This window comes from Hyperolius riggenbachi, chromosome 4, assembly GCF_040937935.1.
Source record: "Hyperolius riggenbachi isolate aHypRig1 chromosome 4, aHypRig1.pri, whole genome shotgun sequence".
In the NCBI taxonomy this organism is placed as follows: domain Eukaryota; kingdom Metazoa; phylum Chordata; class Amphibia; order Anura; family Hyperoliidae; genus Hyperolius; species Hyperolius riggenbachi.
In genome coordinates this window covers 271,796,526-271,818,513 of record NC_090649.1, presented here as the reverse complement: position 1 = coordinate 271,818,513, position 21,988 = coordinate 271,796,526, and the positions used below count along the sequence as shown (strand labels likewise).

At 45.6% G+C, this 21,988-nt stretch overlaps 1 protein-coding gene across 2 annotated transcripts in view; it reads left to right on the top strand.

The window, feature by feature from the left end:
- Positions 1-21,988, top strand: part of SEC63 (SEC63 homolog, protein translocation regulator) — a 158,296-nt gene that overhangs the window by 58,643 nt on the left and 77,665 nt on the right. For both annotated transcript variants that reach the window (XM_068231260.1, XM_068231259.1), the window contains one exon: positions 11,062-11,174. In XM_068231260.1, the coding sequence (XP_068087361.1) occupies positions 11,062-11,174 (113 nt within the window). The remainder of the gene's footprint in view (positions 1-11,061; positions 11,175-21,988) is intronic.

Here is a 21,988-nt window from a genome sequence, read left to right as displayed (position 1 = left end):
CCTAGCGGGCAATCTGATCACCCGCCCACACCAATAGATCGCCCGCAGATCCGACGTCAGATCACCTTCCAAGTTCATTTTTACATCTGTTCTCTACCCTAAACACCCACTAATTACCCATCAATCACCCCCTATACCCACCTGTCACTGTTACCCTTCAGATCAGACCCTAATCTGCGCCTTGCGGGCACCCAATCACCCGCCTACACGCTCAGATTGCACTCATACCCCCCCCCCCCCCCCCCCTTATCAATTCGCCAGTGCATTATTTACATCTGTTCTTCCCTGTAATAACCCACTGATCACCCATCAATCACCCCCCGTCACTGCCACCCATCAGATTAGACCCCTATATGCCCCTAGGGCACTCAATCACCCGCCCACACCCTCAGAACGCCCTCAAACCCCAGCCCTGATCACCTCGGCAGTGCATTGCTTGCATCTATTCCCCCCTCTAATCACACCTTGAGACACCCATCAATCACCTCCTGTCACCCTCTAGCACACCTACCCATCAGATCAGGCCCTAATTTGCCCCGTGTGGGCTCCTGATCACTTGGCCAAACCCTCAGATCCCCCTCAGACCCACTTCCGATCACCTCCCCAGTGCATTGATTGCATCTATTTTCCCCCACTAACCACCCCCTGAGACACCATCAATCACCTCCTGTCATCCCCCCCCCCCCCCCCCCCCCAGCACTCCTATCCATCAGATCAGGCCCAATACAACCTGTCATCTAAAAGGCCACCCTGCTTATGACCGGTTCCACAAAATTAGCCCCCTCATAGACTACTTGTCATTAAAATTTGCAGATGCTTATACCCCTGAACAGTCATTTTGAGACGTTTGGTTTCCAGACTACTCACGGTTTTGGGCCCGTAAAATGCCAGGGCGGTATAGGAACCCCACAAGTGACCCCATTTTAGAAAAGACACCCCAAGATATTCTGTTAGGTGTATGACGAGTTCATAGAAGATATTATTTTATTGTCAAAAGTTAGCGGAAATTGATTTTTATTGTTTTTTTTTATTTTTCACAGTGTCATTTTTCTCTAACTTGTGACAAAAAATAAAATCTTCTATGAATTCGCCATACACCTAACGGAATACCTTGGGGTGTCTTTTTTCTAAAATGGGGTCACTTGTGGGGTTCCTATACCGCCCTGGCATTTTAGGAGCCCTAAACTGTGAGGAGTAGTCTAGAAAACAAATGCCTCAAAATGACCTGTGACTAGAACGTTGGGCCCCTTAGCGCACCTAGGCTGCAAAAAAGTGTCATGTGGTATCGGCGTACTCAGGAGAAGTAGTATAATGTGTTTTGGGGTGTATTTTTACACATACCCATGCTGAGTGGGAGAAATATCTCTGTAAATGGACAATTGTGTGTTAAAAAAAATAAATAAAAAAAATCTAAAAATTGTCATTTACAGAGATTTCTCCCACCCAGCATGGGTATGTGTAAAAATACACCCCAAAACACATTATACTACTTCTCCTGAGTACTGCAATACCACATGTGTGGCACTTTTTTGCAGCCTAACTGCGCTAAGGGGCCCAAAGTCCAATGAATTGGCACCCCCCAAAATGCGAGGACAGTAAACGCACCCCACAAATGACCCCATTTTGGAAAGTAGACACTTCAAGGTATTCAGATAGGGGCATGGTGAGTTCGTAGCAGATTTCATTTTTTTTATTGTCACAAGTTAGCAGAAATGGAAAAAAAAAATTTCCTTGTCACAAAGTGTCATTTTCCGCTAACTTGTGACAAAAAATAATATCTTCTATGAACTCACTATGCCTCTGAGTGAATAATTTGAGATGTCTTCTTTCCAAAATGGGGTCATTTGGGGGGTATTTATACTATCCTGGAATTCAAGCCCCTCAGGAAACATGACAGGTGGTCAGAAAAGTCGGAGATGCTACAAAATGGGAAAATTCACTTTTTGCACCATAGTTTGTAGAGGCTATAACTTTTACCCAAACCAATCAATATAGGCTGAATGGGTTTTTTTTAATCAAAAACATGTTTGTCCACATTTTTCGTGCTGCATGTATACAGAAATTTTACTTTATTGAAAAATGTCAGCACAGAAAGTAAAAAAAAATCATTTTTTTGTCAAAATTCATGTTTGTTTTTTTTTTGATGAATATAATAAAAAGTAAAAATCGCAGCAGCAATCAAATGGCACCAAAAGAAAGCTTTATTAGTGACGAGAAAAGTAGCCAAAATTCATTTAGGTGGTAGGTTGTATGAGCGAGCAATAAACCGTGAAAGCTGCAGTGGTCTGAATGGAAAAAAAGGGTCTGGTCCTTAAGGGGGGGTAAAGCCTACGGTCCTCAAGTGGTTAAAAGGAAATGAATATGGCAGCATCCATTGTCTTCTCAGTTCAGTTGTCCTTTAAAGGAATACTGTACGGTGTCAGGGGAAAATGAGTTTAACTTACCTGGGGCTTCTAATGGTCCCCTGCAGACATCCTGTGCCCGCGCAGCCACTCCCCAATGCTCTGGCCCCGCCTCCAGTTCACTTCTGTAATTTCAGACTTTAAAGTCTGAAAACCACTGTGCCTGCGTTGCCTTGTCCTCGCTCCCGCTGACGTCACCATGAGTGTACTACGCAGGCGCAGACCGTACTGGGACTGCGCACTACACTCCTGGTGACATCAGCGGGAGCGAGGACACAGCAACGCAGGCGCAGTGGTTTTCAGACTTTAAAGTCTGAAATTACAGAAGTGAACTGGAGGCGGGGCCAGAGCATCAGTGAGTGGCTGCGTGGGCACAGGATGTCTGCGGGGGACCATTAGAAGCCCCGGGTAAGTTCAACTCATTTTCCCCCGACCCCCCTACAGTATCCCTTTAAAGTAAAGAGGTCAAAAAAGGCAGTTACTTATTGACAGGGAAAACTCTCGTCTTTACAGCATTTCCTGTCCTTTCCTGCTCCCCTCTTTCCAGCTTTGTCACCCCCATTGTGTGCATCGACCAACTGGTCAAATACACGTCCGTGAGCCATGGGATGCTTCAGGACTCGTGCTTCTGAAGACTGTCAGCTCCATACTGCATATGCGTGAGCACACAAACGTGTGCTCTCGCGCATGCGTTGTATGGAGCCACCCGCTTTGGAAGCTTTTGTGGACACCAGTGCTTCCAAAGCCTTCTGAGGTGGCACATTTAAATGGGTATGACTGCGCTGGAACGAGAGGACAGGGAAGGCACTATAGGATCCAGAGCCTTCCCTGTCCAAAGGTAGGTATTAGACTTTGATTTTAACTCTCTTCACATTTACTTTAAAGGTAAGTGATATTAAGCTATATTAGACATCAGCAACTTAAAGTGTGGACCTTTACCCCCAACAGTCACATTCTTTTCCCCCTTTGCAGGGGCATGTAGTGCGGCTGATAAGGGTGTAGCTATATATCTATGTCTCTCTGTATCTCTATCTCTATATATCTCTATCTATATCTTGAGCTGTCTTTCTGTAATAATCTCAAAACTTGTGGAAAATGGTGGCAACAGATGTTCAGAGCATGACCTGTAATATAAAACAAAACGACTCATTGCTTTGGTGAGGTAATCGCACTCTTCCCTTGCACCTGATTTCAAGCATTTGGCATAGCGGAGAAAGCTGCCTGGCTGCAATAACACATAATTATTATATAATTTCCACGGGATTGTTCTTTACTGTTCTACAACCACACTTTACTTCCCATAGTACCATCCTAATGCATTAGTCACACATCCTCCATAGAAAACATGCCCAATGAGGGGACAGTGGCTGTAAAAAAAAAAAAAACACACACACCTTGTCACCATTAACTAAATGTGAAGTGAGTTGCCCCCCCCCCCAAAATAGCAATCTTCAATGAGTTGGTATGTTCTCCCTGTGACGAACATTACGGAAAGTCGTGCGCAAGTCCCAACGATTTTCGTATGGTCGTGCGCAATTATGGTCAGTCCTGTGCAATGTACAATAGATGTCCCTTTTCCTCTCTTCTTACTGAGAGCAACAGTAACCTTCCCCCACATCCTGTGTCAGGAAAGAATTTCACAAGTGGCCAACTCTCCTGCCGAGAAGCCATTTGGCTACACCGCTCCTCTTCCCCCAAAAGAAAAACCAGCTCGAACCAGTAAGTTTAAAAATTCCCTCCAAGCTCATAGCCTCAAACAAAGGGAACGTTAATTTATTAATAATTCAAAATAGGTTTGGCACAGCAAGACAAAAATTACATTTCCTGATATCTAGAAATCCGTTCTATCAGTCACCTAAATTGCAATTTTCTAGCTATCGGGAATCTGTAGAGAAACCACTTTAACCGGCCTGTGTAGGGTGAATGCGACAGATGCGTGTATAGCCTCGTTTATATTCATAAGTGGCTTGCCACCTTGTATTAGTCTCGGATTTGCGATGCGCCAATCTGGGGCGGAGTTACACAGATTATTAATAATTGGTACATTTCTTGCTCTGAGTCTGTGGGCGGCAACCTGCTGATTAGGAGGTAACCCCGCCTGAAACACACCTACTTTCCAGGTAGTGACAGCCCAAAACTCAGGTCAGTCAAAACTGGTTGCGAGGGACCCCTCCCTCAGTTCTCCAAATTTCATCGACCAGGGAAGTCCAAGCATGCGTTCCACGGAGAACCGCCGCATGCTGTGATTCAAGGACTTTTAACCTGAATGTCTACTTTTAAAACTGGACTCTTTTTCTTCATTCTTCAAATGGACTGCTCAGCATAACTAAGTAAGAATTTTCTGATTTTATTCCTTTTTATTTTTAAGCTCTGTGTATACAGTATATGTTAATTGGTGTATATAACTGTATGTAATGCATTTTTGTTATTAAACGTTTTAAAAATCGTTTAGCAGTTATGACCTGTTGCTGAACATACACAATCGTACCTATTCTCCTGAACTCGCTACCCTGTGTTTAATAGAAGTAAACCTTTATAACCCGCATGCGAGAACCCGGCCCAGATATAACGATCTGACCCAGGTTCCTGCATACTGCTAGGGGTTACTAAAGGGTTCTCCAAGTCCTAGTAATTACAGTAGCGGGCTGTGTAACTCGCTTGGTGGCAGATCTTTGAATTGTATGTGTGTGGTGAATCCGTTGGTATCCGAACGCTCCCTTCGTGAGTCAGTTCATCAAATTGCGAACGCGGGTTACCCTTCGTGATGAACAAATGACCGTGTGAGAGGATTTCTGATGCTGATCGATTTACCCCATCCGCAGACCGGCCTTGCGGTCTGTGACACTCCCCATGTCTGCGTGGAATTTCTCCGGGCACTCTGGTTTCTTTCCACATCCCTCCCAAAAAAACATACTGATAAGTTAATTGGCTTCACCTAAATTGGCCCTAAACTATGATACATACATAGACATATGACTATAGTAGGGACTAGATTGTGAGCCCCTCTAAGGTACTGTTACTGACAAGACCATAAACTCTGTACAGCGCTGTGTAATATGTCGGTGCTATATAAATACATAAATAAAATAAACAAAAATAGGAAAGAGTGAGTGTTTAGAAGATACTGTGTGAGGACAGACCTCTGATGTTTTCACAACACCCTGGGGACCAGACCAGAAGATGCCCATGTACCCTCTTAACTGGAGCTTCACTGGTAATTTCTAAAGGAATGTGAGATTGAAAAATGTCATATTCCCCACCATATGGGTGTGAATTATGGCCCTACTAAAGGAGAATAAACAGAGTGAATGGGGGCTTGTCAGTGTTCAACCAGTATTCTGAGAAATTCAGTTAGCATGCTCTGTGCTTCTGTAGAGTTTTTTTTCATGCATAGAGGATGGGGATAAAGCTATTCTTTTAGGGCCCGTTTCCACTAGAGCAAATCTGCATGCAGATTCACATACCCAATAATAGTCAATAGCCCTGTTTCCATTTGTCAGGAAATCTGTGCGGTGGACTGTGCATAAAAAATCTGCACAGCAGAGCCATCAGAATTCGCACATCACAAAGCTAGTGTTCAATTCGCTTGTAATGTAATTAATAGGAAATTTGCATGCGTTTTCGCTATGCAAATTTTCCATGCGGATCCGCATATGTTTTTGCGTAAAATTGATGGAACGGCACACAGGCACTGACATGGTTAAAATTGCATACTTACAAACAAATGCAAATTTTAATGTTTTTGCATTAAAATTTGCATACAACTACAAACGACTTTGCATCTGCTTGCAAATTCGTTTTCACGTTTTCCACAACTGAATCGCACCGCACTAGTGGAAACGTAGCCTTACTGACTACCTAATTCATTTGTTCCCCACATAATTCAGGATCCAGCTATTGCTGGCTTCCAGATTATTCAGTGAGTGCCATTATAATCGTAATTCATGCTATTGCCTATGGTGGTGCCCAAATTGCTTGTCTTTGGAGATGTACATAACGGTGATGCATATAAGAAACAGTAAAGCTAAGGTTTACGCCAATAAACCTTGGCTATACTGTTAAACATAGTATTGCAACATAGATGCGTTATTAATTATAGCCATGTACAAGAATATCAGCATAGCAGCAGCGTCTTTATATAGAACAAACCATCTGATGGCTTGCCTGTATCTACTGGTACATGCTGCTGCTTGAGGGACCACTGTTCTTGCTGCTTCCTATAATCTCTTTTTCTTTTGTGTAGAAATTGCTCCACTTATGTGCACGTGTGGAGTACAAACGCACACCTTAATACCTCACCAAGCCGTGCCAAAGCCATTCTTCTCTTCTGTGCCCCTGCTAGCCTAGTTACTTTGCTGCACCAAAGGAATGAAGAAGTAAAGTACCACCTGAGTTTTGTTCATGTAACTGGAGTGAATGATACAAAGACTTGCTAATAAAGTTTACGGTATTTTAAATGGACCTTTCTTCTTTATTCTTTTGTTTGCCTATCCCCCTCAAGTTTTTGTTGCAATAAGTGAGTGTAGTGATCACCCTTTGGGATTTTCCTTCCTCCACAATAAAGACAAAGATTCATGACAAGCAGGGGGTTGAAAATCAGTTACAAGGGACACTGAGAATAGTGTTCTTCATGGTGATTTATATATGGAGACTGGCTTGTACTGCACGAAAGCACTGGTACTAGGCTGATATCTTTTAATGCGGCCTAAATGTGGCAATTTGTCTACATCTCTCTCTCTGATAGAATCTGATTGGAGAGAGATCTGTTATGGCACTATAAACTGCAGGCCAATTCCCGATTGATTTCAGCATGAACTCCTCCAGGAAACAGCCTTGGGACGATGCCCCCAGCTGCTCCTAGTGTTTTGTCTTCACCCCCCCCCCCTTCCGGTACCTGTGATGTCATACTTTACCTGTCTGCTGTTAGCACGAAGTGTCCTCATTGATCTTCCACGTTTGCGCCCCATGTGGTTGCCAGCGTTATACACAGGCACCCTACGTGCTATATGCCAGTACTCACGTGGGGCCTGAATGTGGAAATATGGCACGGACACTCAGTGCCAAAGGCAGGACAGGTAAAGTATAATGGCCTAGAGGGGGGGATAAAACATTAATGTTAACGTGGTGTGCGTGTGTTCATTCGTGATTACCACACGCCACCACTGTCACACACCTGATTGAGCATGACTGTCTGACACTTTCCAGCATGTCTGATCAATGCATGAAATTTGTTGAATAATTATCGATTCTGATGGTCACTCGGTCGCCAAGTCTAGAGATATGTATGGCCACGTTTTAGTCTGTGATGGGAATATACTGCATCAGTGATCATGACATCATTTTTAAACAGTTTATGATGTAATTCCAGTGTGTTTTTTTTAAAATGAATATAAAAAAAATGTATAATAGCACATAAACTAGACATGTTGTGTTTTTATATTCAAAGTACAAAATTCCAATACGCCACTGTGTACTAAACATATTCACTTTATTCCAAATAGCTTGTACAAAATACCCCACAACCCATTAAAAGAGCAGATCTGCAGTGTCCCGCCTAAGCTGACTCACAGCCAGCTGTGCCACACATTCATTTCCCACTGCACCCCCGCACACACATGTGAGGAAGTCCTTTAAACTCCTGGGAGTAACACACACTGTCTGCTGATAGCAAACAATTCTCATTGATGCTCCGGTATTGCAAGTTCCCACATGTGGTTGCAGTATACTGTATTGATACACTTGGGGATAATGTTCATCCTGCTGGCAGGTTGCGTTTTGGACTTGCTCAGTAAGCGCCTGTGGTTAGTGACATACACAACGTTAGCACATGCAAAGCAACAAGCAAAGATTGCCGCTGAGGGCTCTCACCACCTCATCTGCGTAAGCCTCACTCAGCTTGGGTCTGTGTCACAGTCCTTTCGTTATGCTCCCCGCTCGTGCTCCATCCACTCCGCGCTGCACCGTCCCGACTGCCCGCAAACCTGCCGCTCGGTTACTCCATTCCCGGCGTGTATACACTTCAGCCGTCGGGGAACTGGAAGTGACGTCACCGCTCTGCGCATCACTAGTATTGGCCGCCCACCGGCCTTCGTCAGATGATAGTGGACGGCTGTTCAAACTTTCATTGAAATAGTCCCAGTGTTCCTTTTACCTTGGCATGCTCCTCCCTTTGCTGATTTAAAGCCATATACAGTTATTAGCTAGATCTTCATGATTAAAAACTTTCTATTAGGTTACTATAGGCAGAGGCGTGTTCCACTATTGATTGATCTTGTATCACATCTAATCATATCAGATTACCCCCATTTCAGGGCACGTCAATCGTCCAATCGGATTATTACCCATTCATGTGCATATCGTGCAACCAATTCCCATACACACACTAACTAGATTATATCAATCCTACACTGCACATAATTTAAGCGCTAACAATTAATGAAGTGCCTATTTCTATAGCGATAACCTGTCACTATCTATTGTGGCAAGAAAGGTGCCAGGGGAAGGTCAGAGTTCAAACCATGGGGAATGACAGTTCCTAACCTGAATATCCAACTGGATTCTATTTGGCATAGTTTTCTGTCAAGGTCACCTCCCCTCCCAGGAATCTGTGTTTTTATATTCAGCAGTCCATTTTTATTTCAGTCTACAGCTGGCTATAATGTTCTAGGGAAAATAGAAAATGATTTCCTGGCTGTCATGGCAACAGCCTAGTTTTTGGTAGATTTGTACAGCCCATATTTTTTATTTCCCAATTTCGGTAATTGGCTTAAAATCTTTTTACTTCACCAATCTCAGGTTTTCTGAGGTGAGTGACTCCTTATTATAAGTGGGGAGATCTAAGATCACATTTCTTTCTCAACACTGAGGTGAGGGGGAACCTGAAGTGAAAGGAATATGGTGACTGCCGTAGTTTCTTTTAAACAATACCAGTTGCCTGGCAGTCCTGCTAATCTCTTTGGCTGCAGTAGTGTCTAAATCACATAAATGAAATATGCATGCAGCAACTTCAGGCAGAGCACCTGATCTATGCTTATTTTAGGGTCTATGGCTAAAAGTATTATAGATAGATGATCAGCGGTACAGATAGGCATTGGCATTACATCAAAATTCTTAAAGGAAAACTGTAGTTAGAGGGATATGGTGGCTGCCATATTTATTTCCTTTTAAGTAATACCAGTTGCCTGGCTGCCCTGCTGATCTAATACGTTTAGCCATAGACCCTGAACAAGAATGCAATTTCTGACGTTACTGACAGCTCTGGCAAGATTAGCTGCATTCTTGTTTCTGGTGTGATTTAGACAATACTGCAGCCAAATAGGCCAGCAGGGCTGCCAGGTAACTGGTATAGCTTAAAGAGACTCTGAAGCGAGAATAAATCTCGCTTCAGAGCTCATAGTTAGCAGGGGCACATGTGCCCCTGCTAAACCGCCGCAATAGCGCCGCTAAACGGGGGTCCCTTGGCTCCCAAACCCCCCACTGCGACACTTGGTCGCAGACTTGGTCGCTCCTGGAGGCAGGGCTAACGGCTGCAGCCCTGCCTCCAGTCGCGTCTGTCAGCGGCGCATCACCGCCTCTCCCCCGCCCCTCTCAGCGAAGGAAGACTGAGAGGGGCGGGGGAGAGGCGGAGATACGCGCTGACAGACGTGCGTGGGGCAGGGTTTCGGCGGTTAGCCCTGCCCCAACCAGGAAGCGCTCCCCTGCATTACGGAGGGGATTTGGGGAATCAGGGACCCCCGTTAAGCCGCGGGATAGCGGCGGTTTAGCAGGGGCACACGTGCCCCTGCTATCTATGAGGTCTGAAGCGAGATTTATTTTCTCTTAAGACTCTCTTTAAAAGGAAATAAATATAGCAGCCTCCAAATACCTTTCACTACAGTTGTCCTGTTACGCTTTGGCAGTGATGAAATGCTTTTTATGTTCTAGTACAACAAGAGTCAGGAATTTGAATCCGTGAAATCATAACCTGAGGAGACAGTCTGAGTTGGATGATTTTTGTACCTGCTCAACAGCCCTGAATATTTGTATTCCTATTGTGGTGTGTGATGGAATAAATAAGAGATGTGTGGGAAGCTGAGTGAAGGGATTGACATGAGCGTATAGCCAGAACAGTTAGTGGGTTTATTGCTGTCTGTGTCACTGCTAAGCTGAGGTATATGGTGTATACTTGTAGTGACTTTGTAATGTAATGTCACATGGGTGTCTTTGTACCTGGTGTGTAATGTGGAGGGCGGGGGGGAGGGGGTCTTAAAGCATGCATGCCTGTACTTGTAGTGATGTGATCATTCATCAGAATCGCTTAGCTGTGCCCTGTATGACTATTGGAATTCTGGTACATCATCTTTCTCTGTTCCCCAGTGGTCGGAGGAGTGCAAGTGCAGATCAATCACTTTAACCTCCCTGGCATTACGATTATTTGCAGACTTAGGCTCTAAAAGCTGTGCAGTTTTTGTTTTTTTTTCAAGCTTTTAGACCCTAAAAACAAAGAAAAAAAACATACCACAGAGAGATCTGCAGCAGCTCCTGCATATAACTCGCAGGCACGGGATTACCGCTCTGAGCTACGGATTTCCGTCCTGAGCCTGACTCGGGATTACTGCTAAAGAGGTTAAATATATACTGCTTTGATAAAACACTGTTATAGTTTTTGTTTTGTTTCTAGGAAGCAACAATTTCAGAGATTAAAAAACAATACCGCTTACTGTCTCTAAAATTACACCCTGACAAAGGAGGAGATGAAGCTATGTTCATGAGGATAGCAAAGGCTTACGCAGCGTAAGTATAACCAAGTACTTTGTTTTAAACTGATCATTAAAAATAAAAATCATGACAACGAAGTGTTCATTTTTATACTGTATCTGCAAGAAAAGGTTTTTGCTGTGGCTAAAGCCTCGTATCCAAGAGGCGATATTACCGGGTGTCGGAACATCGTTTTATATATAATCATGTTAAATGTTACCACACTCCCCTCTGTCTCTTGCCATGAGCAGATGGTTGCAGATTTGGGTAAGGGCAGTTTCAGTGCTGTGATGTTTCCTGAAGCCAGCCTGGAATGGGTCATAAATGTTGTTCTGTACAATTTTGTCTTCTAGCTGACTATACGGCTTGTTCAGTTACCTTCCCCAGAAAAGGAAGATTAGAGACAGGTCTGTAGTAGAGATGTCAGAGAACGGTTTGGGTGCGCTGGGCCGGCTGCGCGATCAGACGCTCACCGCCGGCCCAGCGCATCCGTACTACTCTGGGTCATAGCGCCCCGGAAGTAGTAATAGCCCATAGAGATTTTCCTTTTTTTTTTTTTTTTAAAGTCAAATTTTATTACTTTTTTTAGACACAAATACAGAACATATAAACATCCCCCAAATCCCCCCCCGAACCCTCACCCCCCCCCCCCCCCCCCAACCCTAGGTGCATCATGTCGTCAAAAAGGCTCAAAAACGCATGTGGAGATAAAGGTAAGCTGAGCGGCCATTCTAGGTTTATGGGAGAGCATATCCATGAATCTCAACAAATTACAGAAGGCGTAAACCCAACAAACCCGTAGACACAGGAGGACAAAGAGGTGAGGAATCACTATTTGTAGATAGAGGTACAAAATTAGGAGCCAGGAGAGAGTGAGTGTGATGTGATATAGTCAGACCACTGCAACCAGATTCTTTCAAATTTCTGTGGGCATTTCCTGTTTAAGTACGTTAGCTTGTACCACGCCATAACTTTATTTATTCTAGTAATCCAGGAGCTTTTGGAGGGGGGCTGATCCAACATCCATTTAGAAAATCCCTGCGGGCATACAGGCAGAGGAACTTGACTAGGGTGGTCTGGTAATTAGTAAGAGTGGCGTCATCAGAGACCCAGCAGAAGAGCTTTAGGGTCCAGTACGATTCTCTCCCCCATAACTGTTATAAACTGTTCTTATCACCTTGCTTCGACACCATCGTCTCACAGACTGTGAGATCACTTGACTCTCCACACAGCAAACAGGAAATAGACTTTCTCAGGCTTCTCCAATGTTTCCGTTATTTATTCAAGTCACAGAAAGACAGATAGATACAGTCATCATATCCTAGCTATGCAAATCTTCATGTTGCTCGTGATTAGACTCCCTACCGAAGTCTATCAGGTACCTTCTTCCTACCTACGTTACACTAAACTACCTATGTACATAGCATACATTATATCAGCTTACATAAAGGAATAACATGCTTAGAGGTCCAAGTCGGCCTTGCGAGCTAGTGCAGAAAGAAGAAGCAGAAGTGAGTTCCCCATCGCTCGCTCCAGATTTAATACCGACTAGGAAAGAGTTAAATATGACATCATCTTCGCCACCCCCTATATCAGTCTATTGGTGGACCCACTCGTGGTGTCATCATACCCGCCTACTCGATTAATAATCAATGAGGCACTTGACCCAGATGCAGGACCGTGGATGTTTAGTAAACATGGCCAATGTTTTCTGTTCCTGTTGAGGTCAGAGTGGCCGATGGCCTTCTGTTAGGAACATGTTCTCAGTATCTGCGTGTATCTTCTGCTACACGCAGACCCTGAGATGCCTCTGCCTGCATCACCAACCCTCTATCTATTTTAAAGGCATACACTGCGGACAAGCCTTTTACATAAAACTCAGGCCAAGTAACTGAGGCCTACTTAAATTATAACAATCCCCCCTAAAACGGCTTGACCCGCAGATCCCAGCGTCTGAACCTCCCAGTACCTGGTTTCTTTCTTGTATGTTTCACTTTTCGATGTTCGTGCTCACACAACTTCTCTGCTCTAGGCGATTACCCCTGGAAGAGAGAGAGCAAGACCTCTTGGTCTTCCTGTAACCAGGCTCTCTGGGGAGGCCCTACTTCTAAGTCCCTCAATACCACATGCTCAGCATTTGCGTCACTTGCGTATCACTCACAAACTTGCATGACCACAGAAAAGTGAAACTCGTTTGGTTGTTACAAAACGGAGCAGTGCCAGGTGCCTTCTAAAAGAGCGCCTTTATACAATCAGCTCCTAGGTACTACTAAACCTATACCCGTAACCCTGTATATCCCTTAATTTAAACTATTGGTTCCGGAGATTGTTTATGAGGCACCAATCTCTGGACCAGGTTAATTTATTTTACGTAATTTTAACCCGCAACCTCACCTGGATAATGATGCCTAAAGTTGTCATCCCCATCCAGACGACCAGTGGGTGTAGAAAGAACTTTAGAACTGCAGATGCCCCGTCCGAGTGTCCCTGGAACATCACCGGAACCTTTGTCCACCAGGGCAGACTGGAACTCACCTGCTCATTTTTGTGTTCTACCTCGTTAAGATCACCTGTATCATGGTGAAATCTTACCTCTAACTTAGAGTACTGTTTGTTTAACCTTTGTAACAAAATGTGGTCGTCTTGGATCAAAACCTGTTCCCCTTTGTCCCATGTCGGGTTCTCTTTCCGGACGGGAACTACCCGTGAAACTTTGACCTTTAGAGTTCTCTTAACAATTTGAGAAACAACGTCATCCAGCCTGGATGACAGGATCCATATGGGATCTCCACTCACACAATATGTTCCCCTTGGAAAATCCCCCTTATCGGAACAATTATGAGAATATACCTTGAATGTATCATTAGACCTTGTGTTAAAAAACCAAACCTTTCCTTCAGCCACCGGAACTATCGGTTGGGCTTCAGGGTGGATCTTTTGAATGGTAGCCTCGCATTCTGCGTTATTGAGCCTGCAGGCTTCTTCACTAAATTTGGCTTGCCCCGGCCAACGCAGATACTTCTGCAAGAATTGCCCGCATGAGGACAACTCTACTTGCTTCACCTCCCCATCTAGCACCAAAAAAGGTTGACCTCTCAGGTCCTGGTGTAAGACACGGGTTGAGGTGGGAACTAAGGAAGTAGCGGTGCCTAAAGGAATGTTGCACCGTTTCCATTTGTTCACCCAAACATCTCGAAGCTGCCATGCAAAAGATCCTTCTCCAGAAAAATTAATATACCTCCCCTTGTCCAATCTCTCGCTGACAAAATATGTCCCCAGCTGTCCTGATTGGACCTCTTCCCCCCTTATGTCCTGAGGCACACTATGTACCTGAGGTCGGGAAGACGGTACTCTCTGCAATCGTTCGATTAAGAGTACCTCTTCACTTACCCAACTATCCTGAGGATAAGCTGCTGCATATGGACTGTGTAATCTCGTCCCCTGTTGTGACCCGTGTGGTGTGAATGGGGTTCCCTGTGTGGGCTTTACCTCCCCCGGGACCGCTCTCCCCACCCTCTTTGTCACCTGGAAATGTGGCTTGATCTCTATTTTTACTTCTTGTTTCGAGAACCACCCACCCTCGGCTTTCCAGCCTTTACGTGTGTATAGTTGTTTCAGAGGCACTCTCTGTTGGTAGCTCCAGAGTGTGATGTTGTCCCCTGCGTCTCTCTGGTAAGAGAATTGACGCCTCCTGCTTGTTCCTCTCCAATCTGGAACCATCTCACTCTGCATAACCAAGACAAGGTACCCCTGAATCACACACTCCACCTTTTGCATGTACCCATTGTACTGCAAGGTACCTTTTAACAAAACTTTGGATCGGTGCATCGATTCTGGGAGTGTGGCATTCAATAGCAGATTTACACTGCCATTAAATTCCCACTGCCCGCACACTTGACCCTTCAGACCTTTCACCCACATTGTGCCATGAAATTTGTTTTCTCCTGGCACAAGTGCTCTTTCCCTCCATCCCTGCTTGGTCCATCTGTGCCAATCAGAGGGAGGTGTGAAAGGATCAGTACCTTTGTCACCCAACATTAACATGCTTGGGCCTTGCATTCTCATTAACCCCTTATTATACATGAGAATGTCCTCTCTTCGTTCTCCTAGGACGGAATGGCAACCTAGGATCACCATCAGCATGGTACTCTTCATTATAAAAGCACCACCCTGGGAAAGAAAAACATTAGCACTTTGCATTATGCTTTGCTCCGACAGTTTTGTTAGTCTCTTTCCAATTTCAGGAATCTCGTGTTTTAGTCTCTTTCCGATTTCAGGAATCTCGTGTTCCTCCAAGCTTAGATTGGCATCTGGAACCTTTCACTTATCCGACTGACATCTCCATCTTTGCTGCCAGCACTGCAGCTGTCTCAATTCCGTATTGCCAAACACCTGAAATCGAAATACAAACAAATCAATTCTTATTAATGATTTGGGATTCGCCCTGCGGTTTGTACTCTTTACACTTTAAATTGATCAATATATACCGTAATTGATCTCGTTGCTTTATGGTTCTCATGAACTCTGTTTACTCTTATTGGTAGATTGGAGTTAAACTGCACCCCCCTACCTCAGTACTATCCTCAGTACTTACCTGTTTAAAATATGCTCCCGCAGACTTCACTTGTGGAAGCTCGCTTCACCTTTGGAAGCTCTCACCACATCGCAGCTCACTCCACATCCCCCCCCTATCTGTCCATGCGCGGCCGTCGCATGCACAGATTACGGATGCCACACCTGTTGCTGCTTTGCAGGTGAGCCTGCAATGCTCTTACTCATTATCGCATTTACTTATCTAGAACTTCATTGCGATACCAGCTCTGCTAGAAGTTCTGTGTGTTGTACCCTCTGATCAATGTTTGCCGTGCCACCACCTAAACTACCCAAAAAACTGGCTGCCTCCCTGTAGGAAGGCGCACTTTGCACTTAAACTACACAGGGTGCAGGGCTAAGCATACCAGCGTCACATGCCTGTATGCAGATCCCTGAATGCCCACTTGGTAGGTAGCCACATGGCAAACACCGTACTGATACACTGTCACTCTGTAAACGGCAATTCTATCATCTGTATAATTGCCCCATGAACTGCTGTCAGTCCTTGTTCTTTGTGCTACAATTGATAGGAGCTGGAAAAAACATATTTGACCAATCAGTGGACGAAAAAAAACGCACACAAAAACAGCTCCAGCCCAGCATAGACCTCTCAGTCCAGCTCTGGCCCTGTTCACGACAAAAACCGGAAAAAACGTTACCGCTCTGCAGAAGCGGCGACGGAAACCCGAATTGGTCAACTCCCTTTTTTCCAACTCCGGCACCCCCTTTGATGCGCTGTCCCCCTTTCCTTCTATTGGGAACTCATGCTGCACCACCCATTAAGGTGACTCACTTACAGGAATAATCCCATAAGCAACACAGTACAGACCCATTTCTGATCTGTACTGCTCCGTGTGTCCCTGCACCGAGCTGGGGAACACTTCCTATTCTGGCATTCCTGTCCATGGACCCAGGGAAAAACTCTGGGGAAATACTTTGAGAACCGAGACACACAGGAGAATGTCTCTGTATTTCTACCCCCCTCCCTTTCAGCTGCTCTGCCCGGAGCCGCGAGCACAGCCTGACGTGACGTGGATCCCCCAGCCCCTCCTCCCCCCTGCCATGACGTGTGGGGGCCATGACTCACGGGGGCGGGCTCTCTCCACTGCCGCCATTTTGAGTCCTGGACTGCCAGCCAAGATGGCTGCTCCCATAGCAGCCTCTCGTTCCTATAGACCTAGGAGAGAGAGCAAACTCAAATAGAACATACATTTTTTTTTTTATGCATCGTTACACACAGCATCTATCCACAGTGCACAAAAATCAGCCTCAGCATTCCTTCACGTCTCAGCTGTAATCCGAACTGCAATCAGACATACGGATCCCCAGAGACGTAGGAATCTTTCTCACTCTATCACAGACATAACTAAGAACCGCCCGAGCGAGCTATAGGACTTCAAACCACTGTAACTGTTTTAACTGTTAACATCCCAGCTAGAACTTCAACACAATACAGACATTGAAAAAACATGTTAGCAGCAGCACCGACTGGAAATGCGAGAAACGTGCAGAACATCTCACAAACAGAAAGACACTCGCTTTCCTCTTCTCTCCCTCTATCCCCTCTCTCCACAACTCATCTGCAGCTTATCTCAGCCATAACTCAGAACTATTACAGCACTATTACTGAGACGAACAACATTTATCAGTCTGACATGACTACAACATTAAACCTATATAACTTTTAGAACATTTATCAGCCCTGACTGGAACTAGATAAGCTTTACCTCTCACTACACTTTTCCACTACGCTCCTCTCTATCCCCTCCTGCTGCAGGGGACCCCCCCTCCCCCCTTCTCTATCTGGACATTTTTCCCAGCCTCTGTAGAGACGGGGAGAGAAGAGAAGAGAGGAGAGAGAAAAAAAAACAATCGACTTCTTTCCAGCAAATACATGCCTGAGACAAATGCAGAGATAACCACCACATAAATATGCAACACAGAAAACTTGAATCCGAAGAAAAAAAAAACAAAGCACATAAACTCTGACAACACTTTCTGTATTTACATCGGAGCTGCACCTCTCCTTACCCCTCCCACCACGCACAGGAGAGATGAGAAGCCCGCAGCCTCCCCTCTGCAATTAACACAGAATATACACATTAACACATTAACCTCCTCTCATACAATAAAGATAATGCAACACAACAACGTAAAACATACTTGCCTGATCAGAGGACTGTGTAAGCCTGCGAATTCGACCAGCTTTTGGCAACTTTCCACGACACTGAGTGGATCCCTGGAACTACTGAGCGTCAGCTCTGTGTACCCACACTGGCTCAGCGGATCAATCTCCAGCGGCAGCTGCCAGCCGGCCTCGGAGCCTTCCAGTCACCTGTGATCCGGTTTAGGCTGTGACTGATGTGCACTGTCAGTCAAAGTTTAACATCCACGAGTGTCGCCGCTGGTTCTCTCGAATTGCAGCCCGTGCCCGAGTGTGCTCGGCTCCCACACACTACTCACACCAGCTTATCAGTCTCAGCTTGATAAGCTTTACAGTCCGTGTCCGTCTATTCCGCTTGTTTTGCTGTGGAATATCTTGAAACCATTTTCCGTCGGCCCCGGCCCCGTCTGCCTGTATAGCTAGGCAGGGAAGGATTTCAGGCACCACTGTTATAAACTGTTCTTATCACCTTGCTTCGACACCATCGTCTCACAGACTGTGAGATCACTTGACTCTCCACACAGCAAACAGGAAATAGACTTTCTCAGGCTTCTCCAATGTTTCCGTTATTTATTCAAGTCACAGAAAGACAGATACAGTCATCATATCCTAGCTATGCAAATCTTCATGTTGCTCGTGATTAGACTCCCTACCTATCTATCTATCAGGTACCTTCTTCCTACCTACGTTACACTAAACTACCTATGTACATAGCATACATTATATCAGCTTACATAAAGGAATAACATGCTTAGAGGTCCAAGTCGGCCTTGCGAGCTAGTGCAGAAAGAAGAAGCAGAAGTGAGTTCCCCATCGCTCGCTCCAGATTTAATACCGACTAGGAAAGAGTTAAATATGACATCATCTTCGCCACCCCCTATATCAGTCTATTGGTGGACCCACTCGTGGTGTCATCATACCCGCCTACTCGATTAATAATCAATGAGGCACTTGACCCAGATGCAGGACCGTGGATGTTTAGTAAACATGGCCAATGTTTTCTGTTCCTGTTGAGGTCAGAGTGGCCGATGGCCTTCTGTTAGGAACATGTTCTCAGTATCTGCGTGTATCTTCTGCTACACGCAGACCCTGAGATGCCTCTGCCTGCATCACCAACCCTCTATCTATTTTAAAGGCATACACTGCGGACAAGCCTTTTACATAAAACTCAGGCCAAGTAACTGAGGCCTACTTAAATTATAACAATAACCTTGGTAAGTGTTTTAGCTATCGTATTCCAAAAGATTTGAAGGATATCACAGGACCAAGCCCATAGAGATTTTCTAGTGAACGGTTCGCAAACATCTCTAGTCTGTAGCTGGTCATTGCATCTTGGTCCAGGGAAGGTTTTTTTGAGGAGAGACTTAATTATGGCTTCCTTCAGTAAAGCAGGACATATTCTCAATTGTAAGGAACAGTTTACAATTTTGAGAAGTATCTGTATAAACAAGTCGGAGCATTTCAGCATGAACAGGTTTGGGCCAGGGTCCAGGTCACAGGTGGTTTGGCGGAGGTGAAGGAGGATACTTGATGTGACTTCTTGATCAATTTAAAGTGTGACCAAGGTGTAGCGTTTTCTCTGCTAATGGTCTTTAGTGCTATATTCGGCTCAGATGCTGTAAGTTGGATGGCGGACCATATAGCAGAGACTTTGTCTGAGAAGAAATGAGCAAATTGGTCACAGAGGTCTTTTGAAGACTGGATATTACATTTTTGGCATCCCGGGTTGCAGAGTTTTTCCACTGTGCGGAATAGTTTGGCTGGTTTGTTAACTGCATTTGCAATCTCGTGATAGAGTATGACTCTTTTTTTTCCTCTCGGTGATTACATACCTTTTGGTAGTTCTTAAAGTGGAGGATTAAGACATTCTAGCTCACCATGGGCTTTACTCAATAGGTTTTCCCCTGTTCAGGGGTACTTAAAAGGGTAAGGGGATAACTCTAGACTACCAGGGATTGCTTAATGGGGAAGGGGTGGCAACACTAGGCTATCAGGAAGGACCACTAACTTACCAGGAAAAAGCTATTGGAGGGGAAGGGCCACTAGACTATTATGCTAGGTACACTCTGAGATTTTCTGGCAGATTTACTGTCAGATCGATTATTTCCAACATGTCCAATCTGATTTCTGATCGATTTCCGATATGAGTGAATGAAAGTCAGAAATTGATCGGAAAATGATCAGAAATCAGATCGAACATGTTGGAAATAGGGTTGCAACGGTATGAAATTCCACGGTATGATAACCGTTAAAAAAAAATACCACGGTATGACGGTATTACGGTATACGGTATTAAACAATTATTTGGACTTGGGCCCCACCCCCTTACATTAAATAATGTGCCCCCACCTGCCAGTAATAGGTGGCTGCAGCATAGGTAGCCAGGGATAGGTGTAGCCAGTGGTAGGTAGCCACAGCACAGGTAGCCAGGGATAGGTGTAGTCAGTGGTAGGTGGCCACAGCATAGGTAGCCAGTGGTCGGTGGCCACAGCACAGGTAGCCAGGGATAGGTGTAGCCAGTGGTGGTAGGTGGCCGCAGTGTAGTAGGTAGCCAGGATAGGTGTAGCTAATGGTAGGTGGCCGCAGCAATGGGTATCCAGGGATAGGTGTAGTCAGTGGTAGGTAGCCGCAGCACAGGTAGCCAGGGATTGGTGTAGCCAGTGGTAGGTGGCCGCAGCATAGGTAGCCTGTGGTAGGTGGCCGCAGCATAGGTAGCCAGGGATGGGTGTAGCCAGTGGTAGGTGGCGCAGCATAGGTAGCCAGGCATAGGTGTAGCCAGTGGTAGGTGGCGCAGCATAGGTAGCCAGGCATAGGTGTAGCCAATGGTAGGTGGCGCAGCATAGGTAGCCAGGCATAGGTGTAGCCAGTGGTAGGTGGCGCAGCATAGGTAGCCAGGGATAGGTGTAGCCAGTGGTAGGTGGCGCAGCATAGGTAGCCAGGGATAGGTGTAGCCAGTGGTAGGTGGCGCAGCATAGGTAGCCAGGGATAGGTGTAGCCATTGGTAGGTGGCGCAGCATAGGTAGCCAGGGATAGGTGTAGCCAGTGGTAGGTGGCGCAGCATAGGTAGCCAGGGATAGGTGTAGCCAGTGGTAGGTGGCGCAGCATAGGTAGCCAGGGATAGGTGTAGCTAGTGGGAGGTGGCCGCAGCATAGGTAGCCAGGGATAGGTGTAGCCAGTGGTAGGTGGCGCAGCATAGGTAGCCAGGGATAGGTGTAGCTAGTGGGAGGTGGCTGCAGCATAGGGATACGTGTAGCTAGAATTAGGTGGAGAGCCAGGGAGAGGGGAGTCAGGGGACAAATACTCGTCAGCAGCAGCAGTCCTCAGTCAGTGCTTCATTCACTTAGAGTACAGAGACGTTGGGCGGGAACGAGCGTCATTGATGACGCCAGCACAGGACTACTCAGGAGAAGTGCTCTGCATAGGGCGCCGCTGGTGGGAGCCTGGGATGAAGTCTCTGCGTTCCAGCAGCCACGTCCTCACTGGACGCGCGTAATATCCGGCGCCTGAGAGCCGACTCGCTGAGTGGTGACGGGCGGCAAATGCGGAAGCAGAAAAAACGGTATTTTGACAATGTGCATGGTATGGTAACCATGCACATTGAAACCGCGATATATCGCGATACCGGTATATCGCGACAACCCTAGTTGGAAATAATCGATCTCACAGTAAATCTGACAGAAAATCTCATAGTGTGTACCTAGCATTAGGGAGAGCTTTAAAAAGTGGGGAGGCACGTTAGACTACCAAGGAATGTCTTAAATGGAAGGGGGACCTCTACACTACCAGGGTCTACTCAAGTGTAGTTGCCCCTCCTTCCATGTTAGTTTAGTGCATTCTTTGCAGAAAATGATAAACATTCACAGGTAAGGTAATTAGTGTCTCAGCAGAGCTCATTTAAGAGAACCCAACATGGGTTTTAAGAATCCTAATAGCACACAGAGGCTGGGTCTGCATATACTGCCCAGCCTCTGTTGCTATACAGCTTCCCCGCAGCCGCCCTCTGCGCTCTGCTATGCCCCCATAAATCATATGCCGAGCTAGCGACACACAGCGTGTAGATAGCCGGCTATTTACATCTGAACTTATCAGTCTC